The sequence below is a fragment of the Saccoglossus kowalevskii genome, chromosome 6 (genome assembly GCF_978046115.1).
Source record: "Saccoglossus kowalevskii chromosome 6, keSacKowa6.1, whole genome shotgun sequence".
Taxonomy (NCBI): Eukaryota; Metazoa; Hemichordata; class Enteropneusta; family Harrimaniidae; genus Saccoglossus; species Saccoglossus kowalevskii.
This window is the reverse complement of record NC_140646.1, coordinates 20,558,718-20,581,244: the sequence shown is the minus strand read 5'-3', so window position 1 is coordinate 20,581,244 and position 22,527 is coordinate 20,558,718. Positions and strand designations below refer to the sequence as shown.

The 22,527-nt window shown below is 35.3% G+C and overlaps 1 protein-coding gene and 2 long non-coding RNA genes across 3 annotated transcripts; 2 read left to right on the top strand and 1 right to left on the bottom strand.

Annotated features, from left to right (window-relative positions):
* Positions 1–259: 259 nt before the first annotated feature.
* Positions 260–5,209, bottom strand: LOC146741885 (uncharacterized). The gene is made up of 3 exons (XR_014929810.1): positions 5,154–5,209; positions 1,443–1,505; positions 260–412 (listed from the first exon to the last, which is right to left on the bottom strand). It is a non-coding gene; the product is annotated as an uncharacterized LOC146741885 (long non-coding RNA).
* A 6,405-nt stretch (positions 5,210–11,614) lies between these two features.
* On the top strand, positions 11,615–19,699 carry LOC146741884 (perlucin-like protein). Its single transcript, XM_085500623.1, has 3 exons — positions 11,615–11,676; positions 13,075–13,384; positions 19,472–19,699. Exons 1-3 carry the CDS (start codon positions 11,615–11,617, stop codon positions 19,697–19,699), a joined length of 600 nt encoding a protein of 199 aa, XP_085356749.1.
* Positions 19,700–21,288: 1,589 nt separating this feature from the next.
* Positions 21,289–21,988, top strand: LOC146741883 (uncharacterized). Its single transcript, XR_014929809.1, has 2 exons — positions 21,289–21,496; positions 21,729–21,988. It is a non-coding gene; the product is annotated as an uncharacterized LOC146741883 (long non-coding RNA).
* The last annotated feature ends 539 nt before the right edge of the window (positions 21,989–22,527 follow it).

The following is a 22,527-nucleotide window of genomic DNA, read 5'->3' as shown; positions in this document are numbered from 1 at the left end:
AAACATGCAGCAGCAAGGACTTAATGCTTAATAGACAATGTGGTAATATTTTCTGGCATAATTCGAACAGGAAACTGGTGAAACATTTATATTTTAAAACACTGTTAACATCAAAGAAAACATTAAAACAAAATATAAATGATTTCTGCTGTATGCATGGCACAATTTAAACAATACCAAAGTATTTATGCTTCATACAAATCATATAACTCTTCAGGTGGTGGCAAAGGCCTCTGAAAAATTGGTCTTGGTAGGATTAGCCGATTGCAGCATGTATTACTCATGGGGATGAAGGTACTTGTAACTTCAATAAACTCTATGGTTGGCTGTAGTCCAAACCCCAAGATAGGTTCTTCTTCCGCTCCTGTTATGAATTGCAATATATCTGTCAGTGAAACACATCTTCTGCCACCTAAAAAAAATGGTAAAATAACATTTAATTACACTAAAGGTATACATGACTACATTAACAGTTAAACCACTTGAAATCAGCATGGGTAGATAACTATTATATCAAACAAGTCATGACATCACAGTCTAAGTGTCCCTTGATACAAGCTGTATTATACAATTCTGTGCCCCATTTGCATGAAATGGTTAAAATGGTATTCGAAATGGTTGAAGTGCTTGAATTTTATGCATTTTAAAAAAACATGCTTGGCTGATTGGTACTAGCACATGTGTGTTATTTTTTGTGCAAAATTGGTTAAAGATTCGGATATACAGGTGTTCTGGAAGGATACATGGTAAAGGTTTTGGGAAAAAACCAATGGAAATATTTTATGACACATCAGTATTACCCATGGTACATCGGTACGACCCACAACACATTAATATTACCCATTATACATCAATATTACCCATGGTACATCAGTATTGCAAATGCATCTAATAGCAGGCCATCATCCTGTAACAACAGCCATAAGCGGTAGGGGTGTATGTGAATAGACCAGAACGTAGACAACCAATTTGGGCTTGTAGCAGGCCATATGGCCAGCGGCCGACTCTGATTTCCCATAATACATCATAATAAGTATTATAGATATGTGGTATTTATCCATTTAGGTAATACCAAAAATGTTGTATGTTACGCTTGACAAGGCCCACAAAAATTGTATGGTTTCTATAATTTTACCCTATACCCTATTTTTTACTACTGAACATAAGCTTTTTTTGGCCACAAATAGTGGCTTTTAACATGATTTTCTTGGAATTAAAAACTTTGCAAAACTGGGTATGTGAACTTTTACATGACACTCACATCTTCAAATACAGTTCTTATGTGAAAGAAAAAAATGAAACACAGTTGTAACAACGAAAAGAAAAGAAATATAATACTACTTTCCTTTTTTACGCGTAGGAACCACTTAACTTTTTTTTATTTGGTCGAACACATTTCCAGATATACATAGACAGACAGACAGACAGACAGACAGACAGACCTCATCTCCATTAACAGTCTCATGAGATTCAACTTCAGGATGAATATCTGCATTGGGCGTAATCTGTTAACAAAAATTAATATATTCTGTATAAACACTAGAAATTACATAATGTTTTAGTTAGTAGCAGATAAAATTTAGCCATGCATGTGTTATAATAATTAGTATATGCCTGGTTGACTGAAAAATGTTGGCAAAGAGTGGGTAATTCCACCTTAAAATATCATAACCGTATTGGTATGTTTTGATGTAAACATGTTAAGCTGATTTATCACTTCTGTGTTGACTGGTAACAATAAACAGCTCACTTAAGCTTGTGCTACTCATCTGGTCTTTCATGATTTAGTAATTTAACTAATAACTATGTCCAAACCTTAACTATAAACATTGACATCCTTCATATTTGTTTGATGTAGTGGAGTGTCATTTATAACAAGCATTGTTATTATTTATTTACTTATTTTTATTAATATTTCATCGTCTTCATCATTGCAGTACATTCATATAGGTGTGCATGTAGCTAACATACTAGCACTTTCTTTTAACTTTCTTTCATCTACTCTTCCACATTACTGAAAAACTGTTTTTTTTTCCGCACCTTACCCAGCAGCGTGCGAAATATTCCGTTCAGTGGGTTCAATTTTTATCAGTGATCGCGCTAGGTTTCTACAAGTTGCGTATATCGAACGCATCACTCACAAACAAATGCGTTTCCACAGATCATCAACGCGTACACCCACTTAACACACGACACATGTTTAGTTTTAGTAGTTTTTATTAACAGCACGTTTTTTATACAATGTTGCAAACTAAGTATTTCAAGCCACAGTTAGTATTAAAGTGCGTTACCTTCACAATTTGCGAAGATCTTTTTTCTGATGATAAAGTTCAACTGCACGATCAAAATCAAAACGATCTGTTGGTGGTCCGTGCATCGAAATCAGCATGAGATTGTCAACATTCACTTCCTTTAGACGAGATCGTCTAGCACATTTTATTCGATTTTGCGTGGAAAACCCACGCTCACATGGTACGCTTGTTACTGGAATTACAAGTGAAATTGCTGCTAGTGAAGCATATGCTGGGTATATTTCACTGTAGTCTTTGATTAATAACCTGCAAGACTCATCAAAGTTTGGGTGACCATGTCCTCGTAATGTCAATTTCATTTGGCGAAAGTCACGGCGAAGTGTAGCGGCGTCGATCAAACCATCCTCTGCATCGCCGGCAAGAAAATCAGCAAGCACATTTAACGCTTCATTTCCATGTTCACCTATAAATCTGTCATCTCTTGGATACTTGCTTGCATTGAGCACTGTGTCCAGACTAGCTAACAGGGACAGGTCTTCCTCAGGAAATTGACTGTGTAAATTGTCTATTAAAGGCTGAATGAATTGTGCACGCATTACAATACATTATGTGCGTTTATATTTACATCAGCACTGTAGACGAGACGGTTTCCTTTGTACTCCGATGTTTCCCGATTAAAATTTGTTATGAATTCATTTTCATTATCACCACAAAAATCGGTGTCACGGAATCTTTCAAGTTCCCGAACTGTGGATTCAACCATCGGACGAATAGTTCCCAAGTTAACATTGTCCCGCTGAAAAATTAGGTTTAGTCTGTCAACAATTGGAAGTACGTCACGAAGCATTTTCATCGTGGCAACGAAAGAAAATGATTATATCGCTCGCAATAGTCCTTCTGCTTTGGGATTATTTCTTGCTGCTTCCTCACCAAGCTCAAGATATAAAACCGCCCAGTTTTTGTCCAAACTAGCAACAGATCGTGACAATGAAAGCCATCGTACACTGCATGGCTCCTTGAGACTTGAAAAGTCTTCATCGGACATGGCGGCAGTAAGTTCACGTAGTCTGCCATACCGGGCAGCGGAATGTTGAAAAAAATGGAATATACAATTGGCGGTGTCTCTAAATTCTTTGACTTTGGCGGTTTCTTTGCAGCATTTGACGATGCCAGGGCTATATGGTGCGCAACACAATGTACGTGAATGCAGAATGGCGAGGCCCCTTTTGAACGTACTCCAACACCGCTGTGTCTTCCCATCATGACACTCGCGCCGTCAGACCCAAGTCCGACCAATTTGCTGAACAGGTTGTCTCCTTTTTCGTCTATTACTTCTTGCATTTTATTAAAAATTGTTTCAGCATCACCACTTTGAACAGTATAGTTACCACCAAAAATAATTTCAGCTCTCCCGTCCTCATTCAACACTCGGAAAAATACAATTAATTTCTTATAAATTGTCACATTAACAGTTTCGTCCACAAGTATTCCAATAAAGGGACTTTCCGCAATTCTTCTTTTAACATCCTCTCTTATTGTCTCGGCAATAGTTTCCTGCATTTCTGTCACATTCGAATGGTGTGTTGGGATTGCAGTATCTTTAGAATTAAAAGCCTGGCAGCCGTTCACACGCAGTAGGTCGATAAGCCCTCCATAAACATCATTCGGTAATTCTCGTTTGGATAAAAAATACACCGTGCTAAAAACAGCTTTCCGCGTTGTGTCGGACTGGGTTTTATTAGCTTCAACTGCAGCTCCAAGTATTCGACTACTCTTGTCATTCATTACAGTGTCCGGGACTGTCCATGTGTCGTTTCAATGCCGATTTCTGTAAATCCCCGCATCCTTTTGTGAAGGCATTATTTTCTCCTCGTTTCTCGCACAGTCGGCAGAACATGACAGTTTTATCTTCGCATTCCCGTTTTTCCGGACGTAGCCATTTATACTCTGCTTCCCAGGCTAACTGATACGTTTTCTGACGAACAAACTTGGCTTTCTTGCTGCAAAGAACACCTTTTTCTGTAATATCCGTGACATCGGGGTGCGTATGTCGAGAGTCTGTCGAAGGCCCGGGCAATGGCGGTAATTCAGCAACATCGGAGTCATTTTTGTTTTTGTGATTATCTGCTGAGAATGTTGATCTTGCTCTTTTCGTGGTGACAGAACTTGAAAAATATGAAAAAATAGGCTTCTCCATGTTGTCACTACCATGTGCTCTATTCGCGCGCGGTTATCACCCATCGCGTCAAAATGACGGGTGGATGACGCGATTTTTGGTGTTTCCAATTGGCTTAAATTTATTGTTCAGAGACGCAGAGAAAAAAAAAAGTTGTCAATTTCTCAGTAGCCTTGTGAGAGTGGAATGCGTGTTAGCCACGTACACGTGTTACTGAATTTGTACATTCGGCGTGTTTGTTAATCGGTGTTGGAATGACCCGTTTAGTTCGGCATCAGCGAATGATCGCTATCAGGGGGTTAGTGAAAGTAAATTAAATTGTCGTATTTTTGCGTACATAGTACGCACTGTGTTTATTTTGTTGCGTACAATGTGATATTGATGCGTAATATACGCATGTTTTTGCGTAAACGCGACCACTGTTTTATCTGCCGAAAAAATAAAATTACCTGTTCTTGCATGCTTTTGCTTTTTCATTGCAGCCTTATCAGATTGGTGTTAGTGAACTTGATCTTGACAAACAACATTCAAGAACAACTTCTGAAACTTATGTGGATTGATTTTGTTATTTTCAACTACACACACTCTGAAGCAAGTTAGCCAAAATCTAATAGCTTTTCTACAGACATAAATTCAGCATGGTACCTTTTGGTATTATCTTTTGTTTGACAGGTTGATGGATTTTAATAATCCAATCTTGTAACATTTACAAACATACAACTCACCAGCATTTGTTCAGGGATTTGGTTATTTCCAGGTTCTTCACTGGCAGGAACCTTGAATTAAATAAAAACTATATGAATTACCATTGTCCAAATCAAATTGATATCTGAATATCCACTAGAAATAAGTAACATTAAATCAGTCAAACAGCCTTAATTATTAAACTTGTACATGCATTAATTAGAAATAGGTTAAATAACAGTTGACAGTGTTGAATTTTCAGTATCAAAATGGCAAAAGAGTCAAAGAATCAAAAGGATAATAATCATAAAATATTTTCAGTTTATATTTGCTACCTCAAGATGACACAAAAAATCAGAAATCAAATCATAAATTTGGAATTTTAAAACAGCAAAAATTTGGGCCGTGGAAGTTGGCTAAGAATTTAAATATGACAAATATATAAAATGTATGTGCCTGAATATATACGTACATAAAAATCTGATACGATAAATATTATACAAAATACTAAATAGGTATTGAATGTAATATTGAATATAATTCTTACCTTATATGATTACACCAATGCACAATGTTACTGATGTATGGTAACTTAAACATTACTACAATTCTCACCTCGTTTGATTCCTGAGTGACTTCATTAGTTTCCATATTGTTAGATTCTGTATTGACCTCCAAGTCAGAGTCATAAGCTGGCATACATGTCCACATATGACCTCGCAATTGACGAATATCAATTTCGCTGTTACAACCGCTACATTTTTTCTTTTATAACAGGCCCAGTGCTTATTGTAGGGAGTGGACTCGTTGCTAAACTCTTCTGTATTGGTCTTAGGTAAATCTAACTCTGAGACCCAACATTTGCCTTCAAATATTTAACACAGGGGCACTCTAAAACAGACAATTGTCTGGAATTTCTTTGGCAGTGTAGAAATTCAAAACCGCCACAGTTCTTAAGCTGCGGAAACCCAACAACAGAATTTGAAGCAGACGACGATGCAACATCCTCCAGAACGTCATCAGAGGTTAACCTCTCGATCAAACTGCGTTCGTCACAATCGCTTTCTACTTGGATTTTTTTTAAACCAAGTCCAGCTTTGTGGAGAATACTTTTTTCTGTTGTTGACGGAACCTTTGTACTGCACCTGTCCGCTAAGCAAATGAAGTGGCCAGTCCAAGTACGTTTCTTGCTCGTTAGATTTCCTCGGCTACGACCTCGTCCCCTTGATCGCGATGCTCGCCTGGGCATGAACAATGCATTTCTCTCTGAAGAAATACTTCGAGCAAGACTTGACGCAGAAGCCCGCCCCGAGCCAGGCGGGTCATCGTGATAACGCTCATGTTCACCATGTTCCTGACACAGTTGTCGTAGGCGAACTCGATCACCCATTGTGGTTATCCCTAGTCTTGTTAACTCTCCTTCAGTCATGCACTGTACGATTGGCGGCTCTATTCTCTCATCCCTGAAACGTTGAATCAGGTTGCCAAGTTCCAATTTTCTCAAAATAGCTTCCATACTCAAATATATTCAGCAGGCTCGTCCCGCCGAGAATCAAAATGCGTGCGCATCCGTGCGCATAACGGATGTGTCCAAGCGCGCCCTCTCTCGACAACAAATGGCCAGACAATATAATAACAACTGAGCTCATAATGTTTGTTGATCAGCACATAATGGCGTTTGATCAGAATATAATAACGTTTGATCAGAATATAATAACGTTTGATCAGAATATAATAACGTTTGATTAGAATATAATAACGTTTGATCAGCATATAATAACATTTGATCAGAATATAATAAAGTTTTATTAGAATATAATAACATTTGATCAGAATATAACAACGTTTGATCAGAATATAATAACGTTTGATCAGAATATAATAACGTTTGATCAGAATATAATAACGTTTGATTAGAATATAATAACATTAGATCAGAATATAATACCATTTGATTAGAATATAATAACGTTTGATCAGAATATAATAACGTTTGATCAGAATATAATAACGTTTGATCAGAATATAATTACATTTGATCAGCATATAATAACATTTGATCAGCATATAATAACATTTGATCAGAATATAATAAAGTTTTATTAGAATATAATAACGATTGATCAGAATATAATAACATTTGTTCAGAATATAATGACGTTTGATCAGAATATAATAACATTTGATCAGAATATAATAACATTTGATCAGAATATAATAACATTTGATCAGAATATAATAATGTTTGATCAGAATATAATAATGTTTGATCAGAATATAATAACGTTTGATCAGAATATAATAACATTTGATCAGAATATAATAAAGTTTTATTAGAATATAATAACATTTGATCAGAATATAACAACGTTTGATCAGAATATAATAACGTTTGATCAGAATATAATAACGTTTGATTAGAATATAATAACGTTTGATTAGAATATAATAACATTTGATCAGCATATAGTAACATTTGATCAGAATATAATAAAGTTTTATTAGAATATAATAACGTTTGATCAGAATATAATACCATTTGATTAGAATATAATAACGTTTGATCAGAATATAATAACGTTTGATTAGAATATAATAACGTTTGATTAGAATATAATAACATTTGATCAGCATATAATAACATTTGATCAGAATATAATAAAGTTTTATTAGAATATAACAACGTTTGATCAGAATATAATAACGTTTGATCAGAATATAATAACGTTTGATTAGAATATAATAACGTTTGATTAGAATATAATAACATTTGATCAGCATATAATAACATTTGATCAGAATATAATAAAGTTTTATTAGAATATAATAACATTAGATCAGAATATAATACCATTTGATTAGAATATAATAACGTTTTATTAGAATATAATAACGATTGATCAGAATATAATAACATTTGTTCAGAATATAATGACGTTTGATCAGAATATAATGACGTTTGATCAGAATATAATAACATTTGATCAGAATATAATAACATTTGATCAGAATATAATAGCATTTGATCAGAATATAATAATGTTTGATCAGAATATAATGTTTGATCAGAATATAATAACGTTTGATCAGAATATAATAACATTTGATCAGAATATAATGACATTTGATCAGAATATAATAAAGTTTTATCAGAATATAAAGGCAAGTGGTCAGAATACAATAGTTATAGTGCATCTAAGACAGTTACGGCTTTCCATATTGATCTGCGCAATAATAAAAGTTGTCATCTTTGTTTATATGAGACCCATATATCTCGAGCATGCTTAACGCGATGACTATCGCCCTTTAACACAATGTTGACTGTCAGATGACTGCCCTCTAATGCTTGACTGCCATATCGACTCTTCTCCCAACTATACAGTTATATGGATTGCCCCCAATCCTTACAGTCAGACAGACTGCCCTCCCATTCTTGACTGTCAGGAGGACCCCTCCCTTCCCTGACTGTCAAATAGCTCCTTCCATCCTTCATCCAATTCTACTGTTGTTAATAAGCAATACGTTTCCACAGAAACAAAAGTGACATTATTTGTTTTCTGCAAACAGAGTTTCTCTCTAGTATATTCTTTGTACTTCTATCTTATTGTGTACAGTCCAGTGTGTAATACCTATCTCGAAATGGAAAATCACAAATGGAAAGCGCAAATAGTGGGGTAATGTATAATACAGTCCACAGTCCCTTATAGTTTATATTAGGACCTGTGATTAGACATACAATGTATATCGAATATTGTGATATTTAGTATACTGCTGGATGTAACTGTACACCAATAAATTGATAATGTAAAATCAACAGAGCAGATGTTTCAACTCTGCCCATAGCATAATATTAGCGTAAAGTAAATCACATGTAATTTGACTCAACTGTGTAAGTTTTATTTATTCGGTTGCCATTGGCATCTATGTTTACTCTATTTCCATCGTATGTTTTCATCAGTGTTTATTCAGTTTCATTTTTTTAACCAAAAATACTATGAATTGAAATATTTTCGTGGATATTTCTATCATTGCCGCAGATGTACGTTTATCTGTTTTTGTTGCCCATATGATCCATTATAATAGCAAGTGTCTTAAAGATGCAACTTGGACGAAAACATTTTTAATATTGTTATACCCTACTGTAGACCAGTATGAATATTAGAATCAGAATATGATGTATGGTAAATGTTGCGTTTGCATGGCACACAACAGTATTCGTTTGACGAAAAATCAAAACCACTAATACACATGTGTATAGTGGTTTTACGAAGTGTCTGGAGTGCAATTATAAGAAAAGAATTGCGTGTTGTACACAATGTGTTTGTGTATTCATTTATTATAATAGTATAAATTGATAACAGACCATAATGAGACCTAGGAGTTGTAGACCAAAGTTAAACGCATTTACTACAAGTACAAATGCCCAAAGATAAGTTGTGCTATGTGCCCCAGATGTCACATATTTGACTTCCTGTTTATTGGACGATAAATAATAATAAATAATTTGATATAATTTGATGGAATAGGTCCAAGTAAGTTTCTATAAGGATGTGCCAAAACAAAACACTGCCTGATGATAAGGAACTGGCTTGATTAGATCAATTTGATTCATTGACACTTAATGAAAGAAACAGGGTTCTGCTGTGTAATATAACAACTTAACAGCCACTGGAATTATGTTTGTTTGTATGAAGTTTAGGAAGCTGGAACCATCAAAGGGACGTTGTAAGCTCATACTGGTGATTGCAGACCACTTCACTTAATATGCAATACTCACTAAAGATCATATAGAAATGATGACTGCAGTAATCATGAATTACTTTCTTCTATGTTTTTTTTTCTTCTGCTGGCTTTGTTCAGTAAAAGGTTATTAAAGAATTAAGTGAAGTGACGAAAAAATGTACAACGTCTTAAAATCTCAAATGGAATTTACAGTGATTCAGCGTAACTTTAATGAATGTGCTTGTTATTCATTCTGAAGGTAAAACGTCTTAATGAGAAAAAATCCCATGGTTAATGTACTAAAAGTGGAAAGTTCCTAATGTATGTGCATCACCAAAGGGTATCAGTTGATGTGTACTTGGGGAGAATGGGCGATGACGGATATGAAGACTATTTGCAGAAGCTTTATAAGTGACTGGTGGTGTGTACAAGGCCAACTACAACAAGTCAAAGTGCTAAAACTGGTTATTCAGATGATAACAGGCAAGTAGTCGTGGTTGAGATATTAGAAACATATTGGTAATCTAGTTTGTTACAGATAGTGCAGCTAGACAGCAGAGATAATACATATCTCCAATGAGGACCTTATGGCAAATAAGGAACTTCACCAAAAATATTTACCTGATGAATAGCCTATAAACCTGAACTTAATAAGGAAGCAAGCGAAGTCTAGATAGAAGAGATCACTGTTAAGAAACAGAAGTATCAAGTCAAACTTTTAGAGAGAATTGTATCCTGGTTACCCTAATTGGTACTGAGTGTTACAGTTGCAGGCAATTTGATTTGAGTTTACAACTGTTGTTGACATCGCGAACTTTCATTTTAAAGAAAAATGACAGGAATGCATGTGAACTGTATGCAGGTTCACAAATTCATTTGTTCTGTAAAGTGTAATAAATGATGATGTTTATTTATTTATTAACACAATGCTGACTGTCAGATCAACTCCTGTTTCATATTTGACTTTATAATTAGATCGACTCCCCTCCCATCCTTGACTGTCAGATGACTGCCCTCCCATGCTTGACTGTCAGATGGACCCCTTCCTTCCCTGACTGTCAAATGGCTCCTTCCACCCTTCATCCAATTCTACTGTTGTTAATATGCAATACGTTGCCATAGAAACAAAAGTGACATTATTTGCTTTCTGCCAACAGAGTTTCTCTCTAGTATATTTTTTGTAGTTATATTTTAGTGCGTACAGTGCAGTGTACTATGAATACCTCTCTCTAAATGGAAAATCACATAACGTTTTCCAAAATAATCCACCGGAAAACGCATATAGTGGTGTAATGTACAATACAGTCCACAGTCTCTTATAGTTTATATTAGGAACTGTGATTAGGCACATATGAAATATTTTGATAATAAGCATACTCCTGGATGTAACTGTACACCCAATAAATGGATGATGTAAAATCAACAGAGCAGATGGTTCAACTCTGCCCATAGCACAATATCTGCGTAAAGTAAATCACATGTAATTTAACTCAACTGTGTAAGTTTTATTTATTCGGTTGCCATCAGCATCTATATTCACTCTATTTCCATCGTATATTTTCATCAGTGTTTATTCAGTTTCATCTTTCATTTTTTTAACCAAAAATACTATGAATTGAAATATTTTCGTGGATATTTCTATCATTGCCACACTAATACACAGGTGTGGAGTGGTTTTACGAAGTGTCTTGAGTGCAAATATAAGAAAAGAATTGCGTGTTGTAAACAATGTGTTTGTGTATTCATTTATTATAACAGTATAAATTGATAACAGACCATAATGAGAGCTAAGAGTTGTAGACCAAAGTTAAACGCATTTACTACACGTACAAATGCCCAAAGGTAAGTTGTGCTATGTGCCCCAGATGTCACATATTTGACTTCCTGTTTATTGGACGATAAATAGTAATAACTAATTTGATATAATTTGATGGAATAGGTCCAAGTAAGTTTCTATAAGAATGTGCTAAAACAAAACACTTCCTGATGATAAGGAACTGGGTTGATTAGTTCAATTTCATTCATTGACACTAAATGAAAGAAACAGGGTTCTGCTGTGTAATATAACAACTTAGCAGCCACTGGAATTATGCTCGTTTGTATGAAGTATTGGAAGATTGAACCATCAAAGGGACGTTGTAAGCTCATACTGGTGATTGCAGACGACTTCACGTAATATGCAATACTCACTAAAGATCAAATAGAAATGATGACTGCAGTGATCATGAATTACTTTCTTCCATGTCTTTTTTCTGCTGGCTTTGTTCAGTAAAAAGTTATCATAGAATTATGTGAAGTGACAAAGAATTGTACAACGTCTTAAAATCTCAAATGGAATTTACAGTGATTCAGCATAACTTTAATGACTGTGCTTGTTATTTTTTCTGAAGGTAAAACGTCTTAATGAAAAAAATCCCATGGTTTATGCACTGAAAGGGGAAAGTACCTAATGTATGTGCATCACCAAAGGAGGGTATCAGTTGATGTGTACTTGGGGAGAATGGGCGATGACTGATATGAAGACTATTTGCAGAAGCTTCATAAGCGACTTGCAGTGTGTACAAGGCCAACTAGAACAAGTCAATGTGCAAAAACAGATTCTTCAGATGATAGCTAGGCAAGTAGTTGTGGTTGAGATATTTGAAAAAAAGGAAATATCGGTATCAATGATATATCAAGTTTGTTGGAGACAGTGCAGCTAAACAGCAGGGATAATAAATATCTCAAATGAGAACCTTGTAGCAAGTAAAGAACTTAAGCAAAAAGATAACAAGTCTAACAAGCAGAGTCTAGATAGACGACATCACTGTTAAGAAACAGAAGTATTAAGTCAAACTATCAAAAACAGGGTAACCCCCCCTACTGATCCACCGACCCACCCCAGGCCGAAGTAATTGTCCGAACCCTTAAGTTCTTTTTAATGTTCACTTGCGTATATGGTTGCTCTGTAGTATTTAGTCTTGATAAATATTTACAAAAACAATCTAACTAAACAAACCACAAAACAACGAAGATCCATGTGTCCTCTGTGCCCGTCTACCAAATCTCTGTCTGTATCATTACAAATTCAACTATTCAAAATGTTGTTTTCCTGTTTGTCTACAGAGAGAAAGCCAACAGGCAAGAACACTTGAGTTTGTCATCACACTCGAATTAAATTTGCAATTGACGTCACTTCCGTGATGTAAAACATACAATTCATAAGTTAGGTTGTTCACAGATGCGACTTGTAATTTTCAGTATGAGAGCTTCTAGAAAACAATTCTGGAAGGTAGTGTTGCTTCTTGGGACCTTATTAGGTTCGTCGTTTGAGTGCAAAGATGGCTGGATTTCATTCCAGTCATCGTGTTACTACTTCAGCCCAACCAATTATTTTGCAAACTGGAATGGAGCGACGGATTCTTGTGAACATAAGGATGCAATGATTGCTATACCCAACTCCGATGAAGAAAACGCCTTTTTATATTCGGAAGGATTTCAAAGACGTTATGGTAACCCACTGGGTGTACCTTCTGACCTATATTGGTTTCTTGGCTGTAGTGATATGACGGTTTGTACAAACAAATCTTGTTTAGAAGGATGTGGGTCTTTATTGTTATACGGTAACGTTGTACTCGTTTGATCTAAGACTATGGGACACCGACTGTTGCCTTAAAGACCTGCATGTTCATATGCAAATCGAATATTCCAACATTATGTTGCCTTCATGATAAAATATGATGTCTATTTATGAATATTTGTACATTTGAGTCGTTGTATATATATAACAAAAGCATTCGGCAAGTAAGGTAAAAAAGGAAATCTTTCTGACGTATTATTCAAACTATAAAGCGTGGGATATATCAACATAATAGAAGTGTATGTCAAGTTTTGATATTCGCAGTGGGAGAATTCCTTACATGGTGGATAATGTATTGTTAGTTAGTTATATATGTAATTGGATAGTATACGATTTTGTAATAATGTGGCAAATGTTAAATGTACATATTATTTAAATTGTAAATTACAATCAGACCTTTACAGATGTGGATACAAATATTTGCACGGCTATATCATGGTGCTTATAAGGATACGTATGTCATTACTATTATGCAAAGAAATTAATTGTCATTATCATGCAATTTAAATTATAACAATTTTTATTTTATGTCAATTATTTTTTAACAACGTAATATATTACAACTTTAACATATTATATGTGACAAATTTGTCACACTGGGTGTTGCGTTATTCACTGTGGTGGATAAGTTTATATCGCAAAACTAGGCGTTGGGGTGTTCTTTTCGTCACATAAAACGAACTGACTAAACATGCGGAATTGCTATTGCAACGGACATCGATTGCGTTGTGTTTTCTTGAGTTGAACAGACGTGAGGTATAATTCAAACTTGTTTATTTGTATTTGAGGAATTACAGCGACGGCCTGAATCGGACTTCTCACGACAGCGCTTTGCCTGGTTAATGTAATTGTAAACGTTAGAGCGGCATTTGTCTTGGTGACAGCTAATCGGAGAAGTGCCAAACATGTGTTTGTACTCTAGAATATATCATGCCAAAACGTTCCGAAAATAAAACAACGCTAATGATTGGCGCATACAAACGAAACATAACGCTGTCATTCCATATTAGGAGTGACACGCGACTAACAAGAGGCAGAACTTTGGTGGGAATTTCGGGCGGTAAACAGACATGTACCGTGAGAACGCAATGGGAAACAATGTATCGAACGTTTGAATGTAGCGTCACGGTTGCTACAGAAACCGATCTAGTCTCTCAGGGCTCAACTCGTGGTTATCAAAACAATGTCTGGAATTACAAACTAACTTAGAACACATCATAAAGAATGTAACATTTTTTCATGTTAGATACCTGCGCGCGACATTCACATAACTTCAAATGGTAGGTCAACATGATCTCTTGTTAAAACTACATATAAATACTACCATTGCATTCATATAAATATGTTTTATCTTAATATAATTACCAACATAAAATGTCAATGTAATCTACTTGACGTTAATATCAAGTACCTGAACTTTTGTTCCGAATGACTGACATTATACATGTCGTAAAAGAAAATTTTTAAAGACCACAACTCGTTCAACTATGTGGTTGATTGTTTAACCCCCGTGCGTTATACTAAGGCATTGACGTTAAAAAGCTTTTAATACAGACAATTATTCCCAAATAATATTCCAAAGAATTCCCAGAGAACTATAAACACAATAAGATCTTATTACATAATACTCCATATGGTATGTGTAAGTTTACTATTTTTTCTGTTTTTAATTTGTCAGCCAATTTAACCAAAAAATCATATTCAAAGGCACAACCGAGAAACGCAAAAGGCAAACTTAAATATTGCACGTCTTAAAATTGCTACAAGACTGCCTTTGTTCGAAGTGCATATAGTAATTGTTCCATCACAAAGCATAGAAAATATGCCTTAAAACAAAATTGAGATATATGATATGAAGTTTGCAACTTACAAATAGCACTACAATATTATTAATTATCTAGCCTGTTTAGCACGCTGCCAATCTGAATATGCTAGTTTTACGAATAACTGCATATATCAACTGAGTAAAATTGGTAAATAGATGAACAAAACGCAGGTAACCAAGATAATAATTATAATGCTTATAATGAGTACTATAAGTACTAGACATTTAATGAATTTGCACTGTACTACTGTAACACTGAAAAGAATAGGATAAAGCGAAACAATAAGAAATTGTTGTTGGGATATTAAGTCCGACCCGAGTTATAATGGCATTCTTCTTCTGATAATAAAATATTGAAATCATGGCAGATGGACAATATATACACGTCACAGTCATAATCTTATGAATATTCATGATCTACCCCCCCAAAAAAAGACATATGGTTCAAAAGCTAATAACTGACGTCGAGTTGCAGATAGCTCATAGAGTGTCTGTCAGATTGAGCGTTGTGTTAATTCTTTATTCTTAGCACAGTAAATCATGAGTAGTGTAACATATTTGATGTCACGTGATTGCAATTTATGAGAATACAGATAATTGATCTGAGAACACGACTCAGACACGGGAACATGTCATTTCATGTACATATTTTCACGATTTGTTAGAGGATTATCCCCAAAAGCCTAATATATTTAAAGCTGGTTTGGGACAGCAGCATTCATCACATCATTTATAATAGCCCTTAAAGAATTTTGAACATGTGAAGGTAACCATGGAGATATTACACATACCGTGTCTTTGTTGCTTTCCATTATAATTTCTGCTTCATCACTGACGGACCGGACTCAAACTAACACATTGCTGTAATGTTTTCTATTACATTTAATGTGTATGATTTATTGTATCTGTGTCTACCTGACTTATTGTGAAATCCTTCCCAACCCAACTCGATTTGCAACCGTCTCTAGATGCGCAAGTGGGCATTCGATTTGAATGTCTGGGTGAAAGACGCTATTTACTTATATTTATTTATAAACATTTGTTTTTTCTTGTAATCTTTTTTTGTTTTCGAAATCTACAACTCTGAACAATCCAATGGTCATGTCGTTAAAGAATAAATATATCACCGCGCGCATTGTATGTGATTGTTGTGCAACAACGCTAGCTTGCTTAAATAGATGAGGAGGCGACTATTTTACTTGATTCGTAATCTTATGCAAGGTTCATATTTCGTTTCCACTTTTCATAACGCCTTCTACTGACTTGCTTAATACATACATGTAACGAACTTCATCCTATTTTTTGTTGCATATCAAAGGGGGCAAATGTACTGTATTTGTGTTTTCGTTGATAAACTCCGGTATCATTATTGTCATAGTGTAAGGCCTGCTTATCGTTAATGAGAGGGCACACACATAACTCACACTGGACAGGGGGTTCTTTCACTGCTAGTGAAATGAAATACACATAGTTTTACACCAAAATATCGAGTTAAAGCTCATGGCTTTAATACCGTTCAAAATAATTACAAGAAATAAAGCACAGAAAAATACAATAAATAAATTCACTAAAGTAGGGTATTGCTTAGGGAAGTGTGCATTGGTGATAACTCACATTTCCATGATGTAATAATGGACGACAGTAAATGGCTTCTGCAACCCAACAAAGTAGAAATACATGAGGTTGCTTGCAGAGAAACGCTGGTATTCTGGAGGGCACCGCTGGAAGCAGGAGATCATACAAGTCACACAGAATGTAGCCTGTATCACTTGTCACACAATATCGTAGCAGAACACACCGGATACCAAGTTGAAATGATGGACACCAAGTTGAAATAATGGACGACAAATGTCCTGAGTCTGTCCAATTTATAAGCGTGATTCAGTATCACCACCTGAGTTTCCACGTGAGCCAATCAGAATGTGATCTTGCTAGCAGTTGTGTCACGTAGGCAACTCAGTAGACCATAAACGTCTTTTGTTATTCAAATAACAGCACACCTGGTAGATTCCTATTCACCTTTCAAAGTTGTAAACACCTTTTGTTATGTAAATTACAAGCACACTTGGCAGATTCCACTGTCCTTCCAAAGTTGAAAACAAGTATGACCTGTCAATCACCTTTATGACAGTTATCACAAGGCAATGCACACCATTTACTCCCATGATTCCATGCACACTTCCATTTGCAGGGTTTGAGGTAATATGGCAAAAACATAAAATGAAGGATGCTGACAATTATCATCGGTATATTTGTCATTCAATATGCTAAAGTAGAGTCACAATTACCAAAGAATTAAATCGAAACTGGCATGCATGCATAAGATTGATAAGACGACATAGAGGGGTGTAAATATAAATAAAGCGATAATTAAATCAAAAAATAGGGATATGGTACACTCGTATAAATGAAAGATACAACGCAACAACATTGCGTAAACGCACTGTGTTTTCTTGGTTGCTTGTCATAGTTGTAAACGTAATGATCGTGAGCGTTGATTGCACGACGTCACTTCCAGTAAGAACAGTCCTTTCACTGTTCATATCTTATATCATCTACTGTGTTTCTAGGCCTTCTTGAGTGTTTTTGCGGCTATTGCAGTTGGCATTAGTCTGACATTGTCTCTCATTAGTAGTATGTGAACCATTTGTTACAATAGTAGGCATGTTTAGTTTTGTTCGTCTTAGCTATTTTTGTTCTGTTCTGTTCTGATCTGTTCTGGTTAAGTTGACTCTATTTAAAACTTTTTGTACAAACGGTGTAGTGTTCATATTTATAGGCTGTATTTTTCAAAGTGTTCAATTTAGATTGACTGCTAATGAAAATTGTTTAATTGCGGCAGCCAAGCCTACTGAAAAATAGCTTTACTGACATGTTTACGGTACCTCGTTTTTAATTTCTGTTTTGCTTTTGTGCTTTTTAGTAACTTTATTTTGTTATGAGCTGGTTCTCTATTCCTATTATTAGTGATTAAGCCTACTGTATTACATCCGCTTGTGTCTGATCATGGTAGAGGACTAAGTAAGTGTGAAAACATAAACACAGAAACTAAGATTGCACTACTACTTTGGTCATCTTAATTCAATTTTAACCATAAACACATGACAATAATGAAGAAACAAGTACTCGTAGTTATATATATGTGACTTAGTAGTATACATGCAGCGAGATTGTTTTAAAAAGTTTTTGCCCAATAATTGAACAATGTGCTAACACACACACACACACACACACACACACACACATACAGGTGTCCCATGAATTGTGGAGCCACCATTGAATTAACTTTTAATATAGTTGAATTAACTTTTAATATAGTTGCGATATGAACTCGATTAAAACGCGTTCCTATATAGGGTTGCGTTTTAATTGGAGTTTAATTAAACTCAATTACAATGCAATACAATGGAGAATTGCACTTTAATTAAGTTTAATTAAACTAGAGTTGAATATCCCGTGACTGAACATAGAAATGTTTGCGAAGCTTAGGTTTAGTATCGGGGTAAGGTATGGCATAATTATATTAATATTAATATAACGTGAACCATACCTTCCCCGATACTAAACCTAAGCTTCGCAAACCTGACTTAAATTCGATTAAATATTAATATAAATTATGAAACATTGTGGAGCCACCAATTTGGGGCTCCACTTGTACAAAGGGCTCCACTTTGTTTGTGTATGTCTGGTCTACAGGCTCCACTTCTACGTCTACACCAACACACACACACACACACACACACACACACACACACACACACACACACACACACACACACACTTGTCCATGAGTATGGTACACATTCTTTAGAAATAATGTGCTTTAAATTTGTACTTAATTCAATGAAAGTTAATTTACTCACTAATTCCTTACTGGTTTGATGTATACTGTACAGAATCGCTTGTGTTCTGTTAATTAATGTGTTTGGTAGTTTTGCCAGGATTATGGCAGGTAATATAAAAATACGAACCGATTTGCACATAACAGTAACATAATAATTTGTAAACAGTCCTGGATACAAATAATCTTATACTTCCATAATTTGTAGCACCACAAAGCAAAAGCATTTGACTTCACAGTTGAAAATATTTGCCCTCAGTTATATGCGTTTACATAATATTGCCAATAATCGTGGAGTTTACAAGAATATACACACTTTAACTCATACAATTACATTTATTAATTCTGACAGGAAGAGGGAAGATTCACGTGTGGGGGAGAAGATATGTCATATTCAAACTGGGGTGTAGGTCAACCCAATGATGGTGCTGGTAATGAGGATTGTGTAGTGATGGACGTACGAGATGGGGCAGTAGCCGAAACATGGAATGACGTCAACTGCGTGCGTCGCTTTCCGTATATCTGTGAATCATACCCTGGTAAGAGAAGGTTGCATTCAGTGCCAGAAATATTAGAGTAGCAAGTTGTGAAACTAGTTTGCAAATTGTCTTAACAGCTAAAGAATTGAGTAAACAGTTATTATAAACATGATTGTGACAGTTCATTGCTATACACCTTGGTATCACCATATCGAATGCGGTTCGGGCTGGTTTGAATTATCTTCAACATAAAATAGAATGGCCATACTTTTAATCTAACTATCATCGTTAGATTTGAAGATGATGTATAACAGACAAGCTTGTTTTAAATGATCTAAAAAAATCACCTCTCTCCCTCAGACGAAATGATTCGTTTGGATTGCGTGCGGCCACTAGTCAATGCCCGCAAGTTTGAAAAGTCATCTGTTTAGTCGAAACACAAGCTACAAGCAAATAATATATTGTAATCATCAACAAAACCATTTTTTTATTTTTCGCTGGAAGCAGCGAACATGTATAACTGCAAGGCATTCGTGTATAAGACGTGGTAACGACCTAGATAGACAACTCTGGTTGTTTTAGTCGTTCGTCGTTTACATATTTTATTAAATGCTGTCAGGAATGCTCAACAATTTGTGCCACATACGCGCTTCGTCGTTAGCTGGCGCGGCTTACATAAATAATGTATTTTTCAGATCATTGATATTATTTTCAGCTGTTTTCCGTCAATAAAAGAAAATTGTTCTATAATTGTCATTTATATTGTCATTGTCCTCCTTTGAATTATGCTTGAATTCACAAACCGGCTTAAATGACGAAACACTAGTACTTGTGTGGTGACGTTGCTACGCGCATTATTCGCATTAAATCTATTACCAAAAAGTAGCATACGTGAAAGAAAACAAGGCCTTCTTGAACCTTAGTTCAGTTAACTTGAAGATACGTTTAGAACATTGTTCTATCAAATTACATTAAAATAACTACATAATATATAAAGCAAAAGCCGCCCAGAACAAAGACTCAAAAGCCTTATTATTGTGGGACAAAAATACTCTGGAAACGTTCACCCGTCACAGTGCTCAGTGCGCCTAGGGGAGGGTGACGGGCTTCTTCCTAACAGTCAGACAATATCATAGCAATATAGGTATGAAAATACAGTGTTAAAGTTGAATATATGCACATTAAACATAAACAAAATGTAGTAACGCACAGAATCCAGACGGGGGGGGGGGGTTTACTCCAAGTCAGACCTGTTTCCATTCTAAAGTACAGCTTTTCAAAAAGCCTCTAAACATCTTGGAACACTCTCATCCAATTCTACAATAGACATTTTCTTGGCTATATAATATCTCTAATTACCCACGAGTTACCCTATATTATCGTCCGATTTAATGGTAGTACTCACAAAAATATTGTGATTGATCATGTTGTTTTCATCTGTCATTTGTAACTCATAAAATATTTGTAAATATCTTGTATTGTATTGACTATTTTGTTGTTTTTAGTGAATGGACCGTCTACACAAACAATAAAAAAGACAACACAATCAGACGAGATGGTGTCCACCATTGAGACAGCTCAACATTCAACAAAACAACAGCCTACTTCAGTGAGAAGTACTACCTTTGCAATTGAATCCGATATATCGACATCAATGACAAGAACTATCGTTGAACTTGAATCCGATATATCGACATTAATGACAAGCACTATCGTTGAACAAGAATCGAATAATCAAACATATATTGCCAGCACAACTCAGACAACACCACAAGTAACCCTACAGTCAGATGTGCATATGTCTACTTATGAAGGGTCGCCCACGTCACCCGTCGACAATAGTGAACATCCGAAACAACGAGAAACATCAATAAAATGCGGTGGTCAGTTCAGATATGGTATGAATTTCATAACATATTCATTCCTGTGTCTTGTATGTACACGTAATACGGATCAAAATAATTTACATATATCAGTGTGCGCTGTCGTATACTGTATATGGTCATATATTGCAGATTCCTTGACAGCTCAGGAGCAAATTACACAATGACGTATATGTGCTATATGTTTGTTTGTATATATCATGTACGGAGAATCTACATCCAAATTATTTGTTGTTTTTATTCACAGATCTTTTTATGATATCACTGGTGATTATCGTAGTGTTTGGTATTGGAGTACTCATAGTTGCAGCTCTTCTCAACTAACTTTCATTTAATAAAATACAATACTCAGATTTTAAACTACTATCCAAGGAAATAGTTCAATGCACTGGATTTTTATTTCGTTAACTGACATGCGCAGGAAATTGTCTCGCAGTCTAATTTAAAATATGTTTTCGCATTAGATATTTATTTTGTACGTAATCACTTCAAACAAACATTTAGTCAGGTTGCCGACCCAGAAAAGCGTAAAAGTGCGTATAACTTAGGTTTTTTGCTGAAATGTGTTCTCCAGTATGTCTACTTCAAGATTCTGATGGGTGCCCAGTTGGCACCGTTGAGCATTTTTTCTTATTTGTATAAATCCAAAATGGCTGCCAATGACGCTCAAGCATGCTATTATGATATCTCCGCATCAAGATGGAAATGTCAACTGCTGTATAATATGCAAATTGTGTATTGAGGCCCCCAAAATAAATATTAATCCCAATGTTTGTTAAATTTATCATTTGCATAAATACCTCATTTGCATAAATCCAAAATGGACGCCAATGACGATCACGCATGCTATTATGATGATATCTTCATATCAAGATGGAAATTTCAACTGCCGTATATTATGCAAAGAGAGTATTGAGGCCCCCAGAATATATATTAAGCCGCATGTTTTTTAAATTCACAATTTCCATAAATACTTCATTTGCATAAATCCAAAATGGCCGCAAATGAGAATCAAACAGGCTACTAAGGCGATATATTCATGACTA

What these genes read in the sequence shown, in the direction of transcription:
- LOC146741884 (XM_085500623.1), top strand. Translation starts at nt 11,615, where the DNA reads ATGAGAGCTAAGAGTTGTAGACCAAAGTTAAACGCATTTACTACACGT. An exon ending in ACACGTACAAATGCCCAAAG is followed by an intron (nt 11,677 to 13,074) that starts GTAAGTTGTGCT and finishes TGTAATTTTCAG; the next exon opens with TATGAGAGCTTCTAGAAAAC. An exon ending in TTGGCTGTAGTGATATGACG is followed by an intron (nt 13,385 to 19,471) that starts GTTTGTACAAAC and finishes TAATTCTGACAG; the next exon opens with GAAGAGGGAAGATTCACGTG.